General features: G+C 36.5%; 1 protein-coding gene across 1 annotated transcript; it reads right to left on the reverse strand.

The window, feature by feature from the left end:
- Window positions 1–14,123: 14,123 nt before the first annotated feature.
- On the reverse strand, window positions 14,124–18,594 carry LOC18431898 (SPX domain-containing protein 1). The gene is made up of 3 exons (XM_006842012.4): window positions 18,147–18,594; window positions 15,185–15,311; window positions 14,124–14,807 (listed from the first exon to the last, which is right to left on the reverse strand). Exons 1-3 carry the CDS (start codon window positions 18,453–18,455, stop codon window positions 14,368–14,370), a joined length of 876 nt encoding a protein of 291 aa, XP_006842075.1. The 5' UTR covers window positions 18,456–18,594; the 3' UTR covers window positions 14,124–14,367.
- Between the last annotated feature and the right edge of the window lie 453 nt (window positions 18,595–19,047).

Here is a 19,047-nt window from a genome sequence, read left to right on the forward strand (position 1 = left end):
GGGTTGAAGGGCTCAGAGCTGGGGTTCACAGGGTCACCCACTGAGGGTTAGTGTGTGCAAGTGAGTTTAAAGGGCATGAGCCCTTTGTACTCTCTGTGAAAGGGCAAGAGAGTGTGCGGTGAGCTCATGTGTACTCTCTGTGAAAAGAGTGAGAGTGTGTGGCGAGCTCATAGCCAAGCCATGGACTCGTGTGAATAGCGAGAAAGAGAGAAACGATGAGGGAGGTGAGAGAAAAATGGAGTCAGACCCGCCCCGTGGCTGCAGGTCCAAGCTCGTTAAGAAAAAGGGGGAGAAGAGATGAGAGAGTGTACCTGTTTATTTATAGCATGGGATATATATATATATATATTCTGAATAATTATCTGAATATTTGCCTTCGCGAAAACTTCCTTTGAATCCAACCCGCATGAGAGAAATTGATTGAACACAATTGAAAAATTGATTGTAACCAATTTGAAAGAAAATGAAGGAGTGAGTGTTGCGAGCTCATGGCCAAGCCATGTAGTCGTGTGAATAGCGAGAAAGAGAGAAACGAAAGTGCATGAGAAATGTGAGAGAAAATGGAGTCAAACCCGACCTGTGGCTGCAGGTCCAAGCTCGTTAAGAAAATGGGAGAGAAGAGAGATGAGAGAGTGCACATGTTTATTTATAGCATGAGACATATATATTCATATTTGCCTATAGGGTTCTCGTCGACCCCTTAACTTGTAAAACCAGAAATCTCAAATACTGGGATCCCACTCAAGATTGTGTATTCAATTGGTTAAATCTGAAGTAGATGAATGCAACTATAAATTGAGTGCGAGAAATAAAGCAAACATAAAAAGCACACCAAAATAACACACCATTTACGTAGTTCACCCCGTAGGGCTACATCCACGGCCTCGACAACTAAAAATCCACAAGTGAAGTTTACAGTTTTGAGTTACAAGAGATAATACCTATATCTACTACGACAATGAAGTGAAGTTTACAGTAATACCTATCTCTAAACAAATACCTTCACAGATATTTTCTTCCCTTCTAAACCTGCTCTCCCAACCGAGAGACATCATTGATCAACATTCTCTTTCCCTTCTAAACCTGCTCTCCCAATCGAACAACATCATTGATTAGCATCCTCTTTCCCTTCTAAACCTACTCTCCCAATCGAACAACATCATTGATCAACATCCTCTTTCCCTTCTAAACTTGCTCTCCCAACCGAACAACATCATTGATCAACATCCTTTCTAAACCTGCTCTCCCAATCGAACAACACCATTGATCAACATCATCTTTCCCATAGCAAGACCATTACTGGAAAGATAACCTCGAGAGCAACATAGAGATTTCATCTTACCCACAGCAATAACGCTATTGAAAAGATCAATACCGCTACTAAAAAGATAACTTCGACAGCAACATAAATATTTTTATATTTTTCTCTCTAGACGTGGAAGTTAACCACTCTCTCAAATGGCATGTCTCTTTTGGGGGAGATCTCCATATCCTATAACCCCCAATGGGATGACCCTCAAAGGAAAGGATGAGTATTATGTCTTTCTTCACTCTCTTATAAAGATATCACTTCTTGTTTTAAATCAATTTTTTATTTTCCATAATATCTAATATGAGATATCACCTCTTGCTCCAAAAAAAAACTCAATATTCTATTTCCTATAATACCCTCATCTTTAGAAGAAAATATTTTTTATTTCCCATAATACCGTAATCTTTAAAAGAAAATATGGTATGGTGATTTAGTTATCACCAAACCCAACATTGCCTTGCCTTCCGGAAAACTTCATTTGAATCCAACCTGGATGAGAGAATTGATTGAAGTATTGAACACACAAGTGTGAAATTGATTGAACACACAATTAATTGAAAGAAATTGATTGAACATACAATTCATTGAAAGAAATTGATTGAACACACAGTAACCCATTTGAAAGAGAATGAAAGAACATAATGAAAAAGAAATAAGAAAAATTAATTGAACACAGTAACTCTTGAAAATAGACAAAGTCAAATTGTTTGGTCAAGTTGGTTATTGGTGATAAGCCTCATATTATTTTCCTCTATCTCCAACATTCATTGTGATTGTCCTCTCTATATAGAGGCATGTATAATCTTTTATCCAAATAGTGAAGATATAGGTATTGGGCTTTGGATCCGTAGATGTAAGGCTTCGGCCTGAGCTTGAACGGCGTAAATCTTGTGTTATCTCTCTTCTTCTCTCTCTATATAATATTGTGTTATCTCTCTTCTTCTCCTCTCTATAATCTTGTGTTATCTCTCTTTTTCTCTTTACATTCAATGTATATACTCTCTCGAACTTTAACATGGTATCAGAGCCAAGTTAAAACCTTCGGCCCCAAGTGCCGGTGCAAAAAAAAACCTCCGGCATGGCATTAAGCCACTGGCCCCAAGTGTCGTGCAAAAGAAAACCTCCAGCTCCAGTGCTATACAAAAGAAATGAAATCCGCCCCAGTACCGCGCAAAAGAAAACATTGGCTCTTGCGCAAGAAATGAAATCCTTCACGCAAGAAAACCTCTGCCCCAGTGCCGCACAAAAGAAAACATCAGCTCTTGCGCAAAAGAAAACATCGGCTCAAAAGGGCCAAGCAAAAAAACTTGGCAAGTTGCCTTCCAATTCCAATTTCAGATTGGCAAATTGGGCACTTCATTTCACTCTTCGCTTCACTCCGTGCACCAACTTCACTTCATTTCGTGCCCCACTCCGTGCACCAACTTCGCTTCACTCCGTGCCCCACTCTATGCACCAACTTCATTTCACTCCGTGCACCAACTTCATTTCACTCCGTGCACCAGCTTCACTCCGTGCACCAACTTCACTTCACTCCGTGCACCACTCTGTGCAGCTTCACTCCGTGCACCAACTTTAGCTTCACTTCGTGCACCAACTTCCCTTCACTCCGTGCATCACTCCGTGCAACTTCACTCCATGCAGCTTCACTCCGTGCACCAAATTCACTTCACTCCGTGCAGCTTCAATCCGTGTAGCTTCACTTCACTCTGTGCACCAACTTCACTTTACTCCATGCACCAACTTCACTTCACTCCTTCACTCCATGCACCAACTTTGGTGCACGGAACTTTGCTTCACTTCGTGCACCACTCTATGCACCAACTTGAGTTTGAGGGAGAGTGTTGAAAATAGACCAAGTCAAACTGTTTGGTCAAGTTGGTTATTGGTGATAAGCTTTATATTATTTTTCTCTGTCTCCAAGATTCATTGTGATTGTCCTCTATACACCAACTTGAGTTTGAGGGAGAGTGTTAAAATATACCAAGTCAAACTGTTTGGTCAAGTTGGTTATTGGTGATAAGCCTTATAATATTTTTCTCTATCTCCAAGATTCATTGTGATTGTCCTCTATATATAAAGTGCACCACTCCGTGCACCAACTTGAGTGCAGCTTCACTCCTTGCACCACTCAATGCAGCTTCACTCTGTGAAGCAACTTCACTTTACTTCGTGCACCAACTTCACTTCACTCCGTGAAGCTTCACTTCGTGCACCAACTTCACTTTACTCCGTGCACCAACTTCACTTCACTCCGTGACTTGGGTTTGAGGGAGAGTGTTGAAAACACTTCGGCGTAGCTAGAGCAGCTTTAGCTTCGCTTAAACTCTGTTTCTTATGAAAGGTGTTTTGGTGCTTGCAAACTAGCTACGCTGTATAACGTTCGCTAAGCTGAATGAGCTTGGCAAGCGAGGCTGGATCGCTTTGCGGATGGTGCAAAAAGAGAATATGCTAGCTTTGCTAGCCAGTTTTGTCTCAAAGGTACAGGATATACAAACTAAGTGTACATTACGTATAAAGAATGTCAGTTTGTGTTATGAAAGAAAAGCAAATGAGCTTCTGGGGCGCTACCGTTATTACTAGTTTAGCTAGTGCTATACCTATAGTAGGAGATAGCATTGTGACATGGTTATGGGGAGGTTTCTCAGTAGACAATGCCACTCTTAATCAATTTAATAGCTTGCATTACCTTTTACCTTTTTTGATTGCAGGAAGCAGCATTGTACATATAGCTGCTCTACACCAGTACGCACTTCACTCCATGTGACGACCTAAAACTTTTGGAGCAAAAAAAAAAAAAAAAAAAAAATATATTAATGGTGTTAATAGAAATAAATAAATAAATAAATAAAATAATAATTATATATTAGTAATGATAATAATAATAATAATAATTTTATACCGTTAAGATATTGCTACTTTTATTTTAACAATAAATAAACGATATTATTGTTAATATACTTGAGGGTTCAATTTTATTTGGGTGGCCCTTAGGTCCACCATCTTAAAACTTTATGTTAACACTCCTTGTACAACACCTTACATCTCAGGTGTTTCCACTTCATTTGCCAATCTCTCTCTCTCTCTCCGGAAACACTAAACTCTCCGTTCCATTTGCAAAATCCCCTTTGCAAATTCCCTTTTCATTGATCCCGTCCAAGTTTCTCTTCCGAATTTGTATCTCCGTCCCACACAGCAAAGGTTGCATGATGTGTAGCAAAAATCCTCTTCGCAAGTTTGTCCTCCAAATTTGCACGAATCATTACCCATCTCATTGATTCTAGCACATCAAAATTTGCATATCGTCCAAGTTTCTCTTTCAAATTTCGTTCCTTTGCGAATTTCGTTTTGCATCCCTTAAAATCTACCTTTTGCTTTTGAGCCTATAAGGCTGTTGGGCCACAAGAGCCTATTACAAACAGACGATTTGTATAAGGTCACAATCCCTGTTAAGTTGATTTTATATGCTTTCTTTTTTTGGAAAAGATTCTTCAGTCACATCGAGTCTCTGAAGAAAGTATCGATGTTTTTGTGTGGGATGGAACTGATGCTCCCCCAATTTCGGAGTTAACATAAAGTGACCTCATTGTCTTGAAAAATAATCCATTCTTTTTAAAAATAAAATGAAATAATTACTTCTGCTTATTATCATGAATTTTAGGCGCGATAAATTTTATGCGCAAGCGCCCTCATTATTTTGAAAAATAATCGTTTTATAAAATTGTGATATTTTATCTATGTTAGAAATTTTAAATGCTGTAAATTCTTAGAAAAATAAATTTATTTATTTTTCTTGTCTATTGTTAGAAAATTTTAGATACTGTAAAATTATTATAAATAAATGTGATATTTCTGCTTTTAGTAAAATTGTGAGATTTCTTTCTACTGTTTTTGAATATTTAGACATTGTAAAATTCATGTGTAAATGACTGCCTTATTATTTGAAAACGGATATTTTTGCATTTGATTATAGCATTATCTATGCAATGTTTATTTGCAAATTGACATCCCATAAATTGTGATAATTCTATATTCTTGAATTTTTATAAGAGTTTTTCTATACATATTAGATTGGCAATTATGTTAGAATGTCTTTACGAACTGCTACCTTTCTTCATTTGAGCCCAAAATATTTGACTGGTTATTTTACAAATGTTATTGAAAGTGACTGTTATTAATGGTTTCAGTGAAACTCATATTAATAATTTCAGTGATATGCTGAGTACATGATATTGCTGCTTTCGAATGTTTAAAGAGATTTAGAAATACTTTAAGTATGCAAGTGGACTCATCCGGTTCGTCGGTGAGGTATAAGTGGACCTATCCGGTACGCCGATAGGGATTAAGTGGACTCATTCGGTACGCCAGTGAGGTATAAGTGGACCTGCAGGGATTAAGTGGACCTATCTAGGACGTCAATAAGGATTAAGTGGACCCATCAGGACGCTGATGAGGTATATAGGTGACCTACTTGGGACTTCAGTAGGGTAATTTGTGAAATCTTTTGAATTATGCACTGTCGTTAAAATGTTATATGCATTTCAATTATTCGGATTATACTTAATTATGCATTTTTAAAAGTGAAACTGTTAATGCATTTCTGTTAGTAGATCTCCTTTTTGAAAATATTGATATCTTTCAATCATGATTATTTTTAGGATTATGATGATCACTTATTGCGTTGCCAAACTCATCAAACTAGGGTAAACATTTTTTTTCAGGATAACTGCGGTTTCATTTTGAGTGCTCGTCAGGATCAACTGTGAAAGATATTTGTAGTTGTGCTTAAACTTTCTTTTGTTACCTTGTAAGAATTCGCCACTGTAAATTTATCATATCAAGCAATGTATATATGTTTTAACTGTCACATCTCAGGAATATCAGTATTGTAAATTCTTGGGGTGTGACACTCCGTGACTTGAGTTTGAGGGAGAGTGTTGAAAACACTTGCACTTCACTATGTGACCAGTCCGTGACTTGAGTTTGAGGAAGAGTGTTGAAAACACTTGCACTTCAATCCGTGACTACTCCGTGACTTGAGTTTGAGGGAGAGTGTTGAAAACAATTGCACTTCACTCCGTGACTTGAGTTGGGAGAGTGTTGAAAACACTTGCACTTCACTCCGTGACTTGAGTTTGAGGGAGAGTGTTGAAAACACTTTACTCCATGCACCAACTTCAGTCCGTGACTTGAGTGAGTTTGAGGGAGAGTGTTGAAAACACTTTACTCCGTGCACCAACTTCAGTCCGTGACTTGAGTTTGAGGGAGAGAGCACCAACTTCACTCTGTCACTTGTTTTAGGGAGAGTGTTGAAAACACTTTACTCCATGCACCAACTTCACTTCACAGAGAGTGTTGAAAATAGACCAAGTAAAATTGTTTGATCAAGTTGGTTATGGGTGATAAGCTTTATATTATTTTTCTCTATCTCCAAGATTTATTGTGATTGTCCTATATTATTTTTCTCTATCTCTAAGATTTATTGTGATTGTCCTATACAACTTCACTCCGTGAAGTGAGTTTGTGGGAGAGTGTTGAAAATAGACCAAGTAAAATTGTTTGATCAAGTTGGTTATTGGTGACAAGCTTTATATTATTTTTCTCTATGTCCAATATTTATTGTGATTATCCTATACAACTTCACTCTGTGAAGTGAGTTTGAGGGAGAGTGTTGAAAATAGACCAAGTCAAATTGTTTGATCAAGTTGGTTATTGGTGATAAGCTTTATATTATTTTTCTCTATCTCCAAGATTCAGTGTGATTGTCATATACGAAATGGTGATTAGTGATAAGTTTTATATTATTTTTCTCTATCTCCAAGATTCATTGTGATTGTCCTATACGAAATGGTGATTGGTGATAAGCTTTATATTACTTTTCTCTATCTTCAAGATTCATTGCACCACTCCATGATGCAACTTGAGTTTGAGACTCCATGATGCAACTTGAGTTTGAGAGGTGCACTACTCCATGATGCAACTTGAGTTTGAGGGAGAATGTTGAAAATAGACCAAGTCAAATTGGTTATTAGTGATAGGCCTTATATTATTTGTTTCTCTCTCCAAGATTCAAATTGTTTGGTCAAGTTGATTAAAATTGTTTGGTCAAGAACGTTGAAAATAGACTAAATCAAGTTGGTTATTGGTGATAAGCTTTATATTTATTTTTTTCTAGTCCTATACGAAATGGTGATCGGTGATAAGCTTTATATTATTTTTCTCTATCTTCAAGATTCATTGTGATTGTCCTATACGAAATGGTAATTGGTGATAAGCTTTATATTATTTTTCTCTATCTTCAAGATTCATTGTGATTGTCCTATACAGAGTGCACCACTCTATGATGCAACTTGAGTATACCCCTCCATGATGCAACTCAACTTGAGTTTGAGAGAGAATGTTGAAAATAGACCTAGTCAAGTTGGTTATTGGTGATAAGCCTCATATTATTTGTTTCTATCTCCAAGATTCAAATTGTTTGGTCAAGTTGATTAAAATTGTTTGGTCAAGAATGTTGAAAATAGACCAAGTCAAGTTGGTTATTGGTGATAAGCCTTATATTTATTTTTTTCTATCTCCAAGATTCAAATTGTTTGGTCAAGTTGATTAAAATTGTGATTCAAGATTAAATTGTTTGGTCAAGTTGATTAAAATTGTGATTCAAATTGTTTGGTCAAGTTGATTAAAATTGTTTGGTTAAATTGATTAAAATTGTTTGGTCAAGTCGCTTATTAGTGATAAGCGTTATATTATTTTTTTCTATCTCCAAGATTCATTGTGATTTTTCTATCTCCAAGATTCAAATTGTTTGGTCAAGTTGGTTATTGGTGATAAGCCTTAGGTCAAGTTGGTTATTGGTGATAAGCCTTATATTATTTTTTTCATATTCATTGTGATTGAAGAGTGCACCAAGATTCAAATTGTTTGGTTAAGTTGATTATTAGTGATAAGCCTTATATTATTTTTTTCTATCTCCAAGATTCATTGTGACTGAGTAAGTTGAGATTACTTAGTTTGTTTGGTCAAGTTGGTTATTAGTGATAAGCCTTATATTATTTTTTTCTATCTCCAAGATTCATTGTGATTGAGTAAGTTGAGATTACTTAGTTTGTTTGGTCAAGTTGGTTATTAGTGATAAGCCTTATATTATTTTTTTCTATCTCCAAGATTCATTGTGATTGAAGAGTGCACCACAGAGTGAGTGATGATGCAACTTGAGTAAGTTGAGATTACTTAGTTTAAGGGACAGGGTTGAAAATAAACCAAGTCAAATTGTTGGGTCACTTTGCTTATGGTGATAAGCCTTACATTATTTTTCTGTATCTCCGAGAGTCATTATGATTGTGTTCAAATTGTTGGGTCACGTTGCTTATGGTGATAAGACTTATATTATTTTTCTATATCTCCGAGATTCATTGTGATTGTGCTCTTCTTCTTCTCTCTATAATCTTGTATTCTCTTTTTTTCTCATTCTTCTCTTCTCTCCATAATCTTGTGTTATCTCTCTTTTTCTCATTCTTCTCTCCATAATATTGTGTTATCTCTCTTTTTCTCATTCTTCTCTCCATTCTTCTCTCCATTATTTGTGTTATCTCTCTTTTTCTCATTCTTCTCTCCATAATTTGTGTCATCTCGCTTTTTCTCTTTACATGCGAAAGAGAAATAAGAGAAGAAAAAAGAGAAAAAGAAATCAGAGAGAGAAATAAAAAAGAGAAATAAGAGAAATTGATTAAACGATACTAACTGAAAAAAAAACCAAACCAAAAAGAACCCATAAACAGTCAATAAATCTCGCAACCCCGTATTACGAACTAATAATAAATCCTAGGATTACGAATTAACAAACCAGGATTACGAACTAACAGTAATGCCAAACTTAAACTCGATATCGCCGTGAAAGCGACTTTCTTGTCCATACTGCAAAAAACCGATGGCTTGGCTTAGTAGGAGACTTCAAAGATTCAGGAGAATATCCAGTGAGTTTTTGCACTAGTATCATGAATTCTGAGACGGTGCAATGGATCACCTTCGGAGAGAGCACATGAATGATGACCGGAATCCGGTGAGGTACTGCCGGAAACTTCTGGATGGAATCAGAATTTTGCTTAGTTTTGAGAGGTGATGGGCGACATTTGGGACGTGGTCGGCCGGGACTAGGACCATGTTTTTCTAGAGCGACAGGAGTAGGACCATGAAGTTCTCTCTCTCTAAAACAATCTGTATCTGTCCCATAAGTAGGGCTAGTAGGACCATGAAATTTTCTCTCTCTAAAACACAATGTGTCTGTCCCATAAGTAGGCCTAGAAACATGAAGCTCTCTCTCTCTAAAACCATTTCCAGGGCCAAATTCTTGACAGCACATGGTGTTGAATCGTTGAGGTAGTTTGGACTTTTACGGTAGAAAAAAAAGCATGCAAGGGTTCACTCTATTATATAGGGATTCAGTTTAGATGAAGAGATAATTACCACTAATACAAAATTTACAGTACAAGAGATAAAGATAGTTTCCCTCTCTCAACAAAATCTGATAATACTTGTCAAAAAAGATATAAAGATAGATAATTATCTGGCATATTTACCAAAAAGAAAGAGAGGAAAAAGGAAAAAGAACTTTACTCTCAGTAAGGGAGTTTAAGGTTTAATTAGATAATAAAAATAAAGAGGAAAAAACATCAAAGAGGCTTTTTAAGGGGCTTTAAGTCCTAATATTCCCAACTGGGTCACATAAAAAAATTAAGAGAGTGAGAGAAAGAGATAGGAAGGGAGACATCTGTTTTTTAATTAGGAATTCTACATTTAATAATTGCATTTTAGCCATCCAACAAGAGAACAAGACATATATTAATTAAGACGAATGAATAATAATTATGATTTTTTTTCCAAAGCTAATTGAACAGGACTTTCATTTGCAATGAAAATCCTTTCTAACCGGATAGTGATCTTAGCCAGTTTTAGGGATTTGGATTATACGAAATATAATTAGTTTATACTATTTTATATTTGTGAGAGAAAAATTAGGGATAAGTTTAAGGTATTTCATCTTAAATTTGAATTAATTTACTTACACATTCGTGAAGCCTCTGACGAAGAAAAAGGCTATAATTATGATTTTAAATTTAAGTATAAGTAAAGTTATAAAAAAAAAGTTATGATTTTAAATTTAAGTTACGTTAATTTACTTACACGCGCGTCTCTGCTGCCTAATTAGATGGAAAAAAAGTTATGATTTTAAATTTAAGTTACGTTAATTTACTTACACGCGCGTCTCTGCTGCCTAATTAGTTGCAAAAGAAACCGATGATGATGATAAATTACGTTAATTTACTTTACACGCTCGTCTTTGCTTCCTAATTAATCGCAAAAGAAACTAATAATGATGACGATGATGATGATAATACGTATCTCCACTAAGCAGTTGGAAAGAAAAAGACTTTTGATTTCTATCATAATGATGATAGTATGTATCTAGTGTTCATAAAATCGAATCAAAATAGTTAACTGGCCATGGATCTCGAAGTGGTTTAACCGGCCTAACCGGCAAATCGGTCAATCGAACCGCTCTAGTTGGACAAGACCCGGACGGTAAAAAAAATGTTGAAAAAAATAAAAAAAATCTACTAAAATATGAAAAACATATAAAGAACGATTAAAACAAAATGTATTCAAATGAAGTTGAAAATTAATTAAAAAAAATGGATTTTAAACCACTTTATATTTTTAAGGGCTATGTTTTAAATTGTTTAAAAAAGATGAGAAAATATTATTAATGATCACAACAATTTTTAATCTTTACCGTAAAGTAAAAAATATTTAAAAATACATTACAAATCAAATTTTTAATTTTTTAGCATTTATATATATTTTTTTAATTTTTTCTGAATTTTGAAACTAGTGACCGCTTGTAATTTAACTGGACCGTTAGTGGTGAGATCAGACGAGTTTGTGAACAATGATCTCTATTGATAATAATGCACATTCCTCCGACGATGACGATACGAGTCTGTAGGCTCTAATGTAGAAAATGGCAATGGTAATAATACCGTTACACTCTAACAACAATGCGGATGATAATAACCGTACGCTTTAACGTGGTACGGATAACTGTAACGATAATACCGTACGCTTTAACGTGGAAGAAACATTGACGACAGATGCTTTAAGGTGGAAAAAACTTGATGATAATAGTGATAAAGGCAGGCTGTATGTGCTTTCCAGACACTATAAAATTTATATATTTCTCCTAATCCAACCATCAATTCTGAATTTTTAATGGACGATTAAGATTATCTCAATTACAATGTCATATCTTTACATCTTTTAATTTATTTTTTATAAATTATTTTGATACCAAATTTTAGATATCCAATCCTCTATTAAACTCACACTAGCGACAAATATTTCCAATAAAATAAAATTATCAAAATACCTCTGAAAGTTTCAAGAGGTATTTTGGTCATTATATTTTATTGAAAAATTATTTTTAATATTTTTTTATAGGTGTGCCCCAATGAGAAGATGGCGCATACTAATTTCATATTTATACAATTTGTATTAAAAAAAAACTAAAAAAAAAATACTTTGAGATGTCGGATCTCGGATCTAAGATCAAACGGTGAATAGTTCTCTTGATCAAAATTGGATGGCTGGATGGTAAGAGAAGCATAGATCTTCTATGCTATAGGGAAAGTATAGAAACTTTTTCCTAATGATAATATGCTCTAACAATAATGATGACGAATGATGCTCTAACAATAATGATGACGATAATACAGTTTGCTCTAACGTAGAGAAAAACTCTGATGATGATGATAACAGTATGCATATGTACCAATAAGCTCTAATGTGGAAAAAGCTCCAATGACGATTATGGCTCTAACAATGATGATGATAATACGCATCTTGACTGGTGGGCTCTAACATGGAAAAAGACTAACGATGATAATGATAATGTGCATTTTTACTAGTGGTTGCAAATCATAGGCACATATCTTCATCGGTTCCTATAAATGTTGCGACGAGTTTCAAGTTACTCTGAAGAGACTTAGTGTCCATAAATCATATGGGTGAATGAGATTGTCTTTGACAAAAATAAAAATAAATCATAATCACATACCCTACTCAAACTTACCATAAAATACAAGATATTATTCTTACTCTTCCCATATAAAAGGACTACAATCATATAGATTGACTACAATATGTACCTTCAAGATATTGACCTACCCTACCCATATAGAAGGACTACAATCATATAGATTGACTACAATATATAGCGTCCAAAGGCTTCAGATAAAGGCTTCAATATAATATATACCTTCTTAGGGAGGGCAGATTGACAGTTTTCTGAGGCCCTTTCAAATGTGGGTTTAGAGGCTGATATCAGATCTAGCTGTAGGTCATAGAAAAACAAAAACTTTCGGGGGCCATCTTTTAGAGATGGGTTTAGAGACGGGTATCAGATCAGGCCGTAGGTCTTAGAAAAACAAAAAAATTAAAAAATACCAGTTAACAAAATAATAATAATAATACTAATAGTAATAGTAGTAGATAGTAATAGTATAGCAAGTAACAGGAGTAGTAAATAATAATAATAATAAAATCTTAATTTTTAAGGCACAAAAAATAATAATAATAATAAACTCTTAATTTCTCATCGTCTCAACGATGGGCTCGGGACGCAACAGATCAGTCAAGATTGGTAGTATCCTAGAAGCTTGATGAACTAAATTGAAGTGGGTGTCCTTCATAACCTGTGCCATGAGCCCATGTACCTGCTTGACCGTTATTTCCGAGTTTTCACGGGTTATCTTTGCAACTTGAGAATCTTCCTCTTTCTTTTGTAGTGCAGGCACAAGGAAAGAACCCATGTGTGAATGAGAAAGGTGATTCTTTGCTTGTTCCACCTTTTCCGCAAGATTTAAAATTTGGCCTGCAACATAATCCCTGTTTGTATAAAGCTTACAAAGGGAGATAAAATAGAAGGAGATGCCATCATGGGATGAGACGGAGTGGGCCTTCAATAGAAAAATAGTTGGGCCTTCACCCAAACAAAAGCCAAGCCCTAACACTGTCTCACGCTCAGCTAAAAACAAAACCCACAACTCTTATCGACAGGGTATACGGATCTAGAGAGAGAGGACCTCAGGATTGAAGGACATCCATGCTAAGACATGGAGCACGACCATGGACATATCAGACTAGCGGTTCGAATTGCGAAGAGTTGAAACACGGCTCGACAGTAGTTGCATGGACAGAGTGAGCAACAAACTCTTCTTGAAATCCACAACAATACTTCACGGACGAAGAATAAACATAGCAAAGATGAATCTCGCTCTGATACCATTGAAAATCGATGACAATACTTTACGGACGAAGAATAGACATAACGAAAATGAATCTGGCTCTGATACCATATGAAGAGTCTCAGGTTTCTCTGAAGAGACTCAGTGTCAATTAATCATAACATACGAGATTGTCTAGACAAATACAAGATGACAAAAATAGAAATAAATCATAAACACATATACTCTAACCCAGACTTACCATAAAATAAAAAGTGTTGTACCTACCCTTTCCATATAGAAAGACTACAATATATACCTTCCATATCAGCCTAGCCTAGACAATATATACTTTCTTTCACAAATGTAACTCTCAATATGGTCTCATTAGTAGACAATATATAATTTCCTTTCACAAATGTAAGTCTCAATATAGTCTCAATCCACTTCGTGAATAAAGTCTCAATCCACCTCTATTTACACACACGAATGTGATAAAAACGCTCCCAAATTTTCGAAGAACCTGCAAGTTTTCTCAAGGTGAATACAGTCTCAATAGTAAAACTTTCGATTGTAATTATACAAAGTGTGTTTAGAATCCACAAGCTTTGCCAACCCCAAATAGTTAGAAAAAAGACTGTTTAGAATCTATAAGCCCCAAAGAACAAAAACATCCATAGTATAAGAAGGCCTCAAGCCTGACACTGAAGGGAGGCCACCACACATACCTCTCTCTCTCTCTCTCTCTCTCTCTCTCTCTCTGTGTAACTTTCACTATTTTGTTACTTGAATCTGTTCTAAAGTGGGAATCTTACTCCAAGGCTCCTCCAGTCCAGTGTTTTGCAGGGGAGGCAAGGAGAAAACACTAACAGTTGAACTCCCACTCCTAATCTCTTTCAAGACGCGAAGAGCAGCCATGGCACTCTTCATGTATAGGCTTTCCATGTATTCTATGTCTTCTAAATCTTGTGAAGCTCTCGGCATCGATGAAACATTAGAATTTGATGAGTTGGGTTCGGTGTTTTCAGTTTGGTCACCTGAAATAGACGGATCATCAGCTGGAAAAAGACGATCGAGCATAAGCTCACATTCCTTCACGAGCTGGAAGAGGAGATCCGTAGTGAAGAATGGCTGCCTTAGAACCTTTTGAATGAAGGGTAGGCGGATCAAAGCACCGGTCCTTTTGTCATATTTCTTCAGTATCTTCACAAGGCCTGCAAACCCACAACTAAGATTAGGGAGAGAGAGATGGGGGGCAATTTCTTGAAACCCTGGTTCTTGCTTTGATGATCCAGACTCATTTAAAACAAAGGAGGCAGTGTTTTTCTTTTTAGTGCAAGTTATGATCAGTCCAAATTCTTATTCTATATTTCAAGCACTGTTTAAGAAGGCATAAGAAAAGAGGAAACATAAACAAAAGCTCATCACTTTTACTTCATAATTCAATCTCTGTTTAAGATGCGTCAAAGAAAGCATAACAGGAGGAACGTCAACAAAAGAGAAAACATAGCTGAATGGTGGTGAAGTTTCAAAGTAAGCATAACAGGAGGAACATTAACAAAAGATAAAACATAGCTGAATGGTGGACTACCTGTGTAATTGAGAGCACTGTAATTTTCCAGAAGAACCATTTCCCCATGAAAGTTCACAATTTCCTTCTTGATTCTTATCATCTCTTCAGGAAAGACCTTGGCCCTTGCTATTGCATCCTGCAACTCCTGCATTAGTCCAACCACAAAATTAGTTATCACCAGGCTCCATCCACATTTGCTTATACAGATAATTTTATATAATGAAGAGAATGCTCAGTTCAATTTAATCCATGGTTTTTTGTGCTAATGAATCTAACATGTTTCTCAGTATTAGTCTCAGTATTAGTACAGTGGTTCCCGGTCTTTCAACCAAAATGAGCATTACAAAAGAAACTTAGCCCCCAAAAAGAACAAAACAATAATCCAGTCTCTGTTATCCATAGATTACAAAACATAAACTGAATTCATGGGGCTCCCTCTTGGCTATGTGGTTATTGCTTAAGGGCCACCAAGATTAAGAATCTAAGGGTTGAATCCCAGCCCTAAGAGAAAGCTGGCTATTGTGGACTTAAACCCAAATATGGCTCTAGTATTTTGTTGACTCTGATCCTACTGGCTAGTCGGATCTGGTTTTCAAAACTCAAGTTTAGAGCCCAAAATTCATGGTCAGCCTTTTTTATTAGCGGTCATGGCATGAGGGCTACAACATTAGATCGCAAACCCTCGGCTGAGGATCCAACGCATGACATTTTCGACCTCTCGTATAGATAGAGAGGGCCATGTTGCCTTTTTTCGTCTTGGGCACAGCCTTTTCAGGATTCCTCATCATTCTTCACAACACTGTTATGTTCAAGGATTCATAGACTCTCTTTTTCATTTTGTTATCTCTTTCTCTCTTTTGTGTTCACTTCTCTCACTCCACCCCCTGTACTTATTCACCCCGGAGGGCATGCTTCACTAGAAGACCTCTTTCCTCCCCCTGTCTGTTGTAAATTTGGGTTTTAGCTCTCTGTTTTTGGTTTTGTTTCTGGATTTTCTGCTTCCCTACCTCTCTTTTTCTCTGAGCACCCATCTTGTGGGCTGCCTTTTACCACATCTTGTGGTCTTTGTACATTTTTTCCATTTTATTAATATAAAGTTAACCTTTCTCCAAACCAAATTAAATAGATTCCAATATAAGCTCTTGCTATGACTGTGGATTGAATGAATAAACAGATCAGATAAAATAAATCAAATCATATGCATATAAAGGAGAAAGAACGAAGAGTTGAAAGAAAGGTTTAGGAACAAAACAAAGAAATAGACGAACTAGAACCAAATGGAAAGAAAGGTTTAGGAACAAAACAAAGAAATAGACGAACTAGAACCAAATGGATTTCCATCTGACAGCTTTCTCAAAAAAAAAAAGAGAACATTAGTTCGCAGGTTTGAATCCTCGCAATAAAAGAAACATGGTTTAGTGACGATTGGACTGGAAACTGGCTCTCGATTTTTCTATCAAATCTGATCCATACTTGCTAGTTTGTTCTGGTTTTTACTACTTTGGGTTGAAAGCTAGTAGCGCTCCAAACTCCAATTTACAAGAAACCTTCATATGTGTCTCCATACAGATGTATCTCAAATATGTCTCATGACTGAAAGTCTGATTTGACGGCTAGGAGTGAGCAGATAACACTTTCACAAACTAGTGGTCAAGTGTTCTAGTCAAGTTGTAACCGATGTACGAATTTTTCTCATCTCACTTGCAGCCATCTTATTCAAGAGTGGTTGGTCCCAATCCCAGACACAAGTTATATCGGTATGACGACATATAGGAACCATGCCTTTTATTTTTTATTATGCTATTGATTCATACTCCAATTTATGAATCAATAGTACAATAAAGAATAAAAGGCACGACCCCTAATTGAGCGAATCAGGATTCATGTAGCCGACTCCAATTAGTTGGGAAAAAGCGACCCCAAATAGTTGGGAAAGAGTTTTGACAATGATGATGATTCATACTTCAATTTAGTGCCTAAAAAGTACAATGGACTCTCCATTTCACCAAGCTTTTCCATTTAGTCCGCGAAAGACCAATGACCCCTAAGTAGAAGGACCTCGGATTCCGTATCTTGTATCTTGTAGCATTCGGTTGATTAAATGTTAAGTTTCCATTCTCCTAGTTCAGTTAATTGATAAAAAACTTGATTTGTGAGTTTTTAACATAATACTCCTATGGAATATACCATGTCTTTTGATGATTAATCCTTTCTAAAGTGTGAGGACTCAAAGATCCCCAAAATCAAAGTCCTTTGACCTTTACCTCTGAGGATATAAAAATGGGGTTCTTCTAAATTTCCCAGAATCAAAGTCTTTTGATGATTAAGGACTTCTTAAGTTTGACTTCTTAAGCTTGAGGATATCAAATTTGGGTTCTTCAAAATTTCCCAAATTTATGTGAATTGAACCAAAGAGAGAAGAAAATTCTCAATGACTCCATGTTAAGTGAATCCCAACCACAAAAAACACCCCCAATTCTGTTTCCAAAGCTAGGTAGAGGGAGGAACTCACCAATGCTTTTGCCCCATCGAAAGATCTTCTTCCCTTTGACCTTTCAAAGGGAACAAGAAAACAGAGCCCAAAAGGCCTCAACTCCTAATATACAAAACAAAAGACTAGAGAGGGAGCTATTCATCAAGAAAAAATTAAACATATGCTATTAGGATACATCAAATTTATTCATAAAGCAAAGTTCAACAGAAACTTGCCAAAAGAAGTAATAGCTACACATAAATATTAAAAAAATGCTAAGAAAGAGTCAATGGAGAGAGAAAGCGAGAGAATATCTCTGATGATGTGTTTTAGAGAGAGAGAGAGAGAGAGAGAGAGAGAGAGAGAAATTGTCTGATGATGTGTTTTAGTAGCAGAGCAATTGTCTGATGATGTGTTCTAGAGAGAGAGAGAGCATTTGCATGATGATGTATGAGAGAGAGTTCATCTGATGATGCATTCTAGAGAGAGAGGGAAAGGGGGGAGAACCTTTTGCCTGATGATGTATTCTTCCTCTTTCTCAACAAAGAAGGCATTGAATTTCTCGAGCTCATCTTCCAATAATCGAATGAAGTCCTCCTCTTCCTTGGTCATAGACGCAGTGACACCCTCCTTCTCATCGTTACTACTGTATTTAACACGCTTATTTTTGCAGTTTTCATCTCCATTTCCATTACTGTTGGCCTTTGGCTCGATCAATTTGAGCTTCTTCTTCAATTCCTTATAAGAGAGGAACTTGTCCCTCCATTCTGGTAAAGTCTCCTCGATCTGATTGCTCAAGCTCTTCCCAAACTTCATCGTTGCAAGAGAGGGAGGATTTGTACAAGACGGAGAATTATGCCCTTTCAGGAAGAACTTCAGAGTGAGAGAGTGGGGAGAGAGAGATCGGCCCCTTGAGGAATTTGAAGAGCGAGAGAGAAAAGCCCTTCTCGGAGGAATTTGAGAGAGAGACTAGCCCTAGGATCCGAGAAAACTCGCCGGAATCAAAGAAATCTTCACCACAAATTCGCTGTAAAGTGGCCAGAATTTTGGCACAAACTCGCCGGAACACAACTTACGCTCCAGAAATTCGAGGGAAATTGGAATCAAGTAAAGCTGGAACCAAGGAAACTCGCCGGAAACCAACGTATGATGGCCAGAAAATCGCCGGAAACGGACGTATGATGGCCAGAAACTCGCCTGAGAATTGGTACCTGTAAATCCTACAAAAAAAATGCAACCCCAAAATGTCCAACACAAATTCGCCGTAATTCAGCGCAAATTCGCTCAAATGTCGATGAAATCTCCCCACGTGCCTGAAAGTCGCCGGGATTTTGGTCTACCGCCGGAACGCAAGTGAAATTTTGCCGGAATCTGACGCAATAAGATAACGAAAACGAAGGGATAGCAA

The sequence above is a fragment of the Amborella trichopoda genome, chromosome 5, assembly GCF_054954075.1.
Source record: "Amborella trichopoda isolate Santa Cruz 75 chromosome 5, AtrichopodaSantaCruz75HAP2 v2.0, whole genome shotgun sequence".
In the NCBI taxonomy this organism is placed as follows: Eukaryota; Viridiplantae; Streptophyta; class Magnoliopsida; order Amborellales; family Amborellaceae; genus Amborella; species Amborella trichopoda.

Excerpts from the sequence above, each read along its gene's own strand:
- LOC18431898 (XM_006842012.4), bottom strand. The coding sequence starts at position 18,455 with ATGAAGTTTGGGAAGAGCTTGAGCAATCAGATCGAGGAGACTTTACCA. Across the intron at positions 15,312-18,146 it reads AATACATCATCAGGCAAAAG|GAGTTGCAGGATGCAATAGC; the intron begins GTTCTCCCCCCT and ends GGACTAATGCAG. Across the intron at positions 14,808-15,184 it reads CAGTGCTCTCAATTACACAG|GCCTTGTGAAGATACTGAAG; the intron begins GTAGTCCACCAT and ends GTGGGTTTGCAG.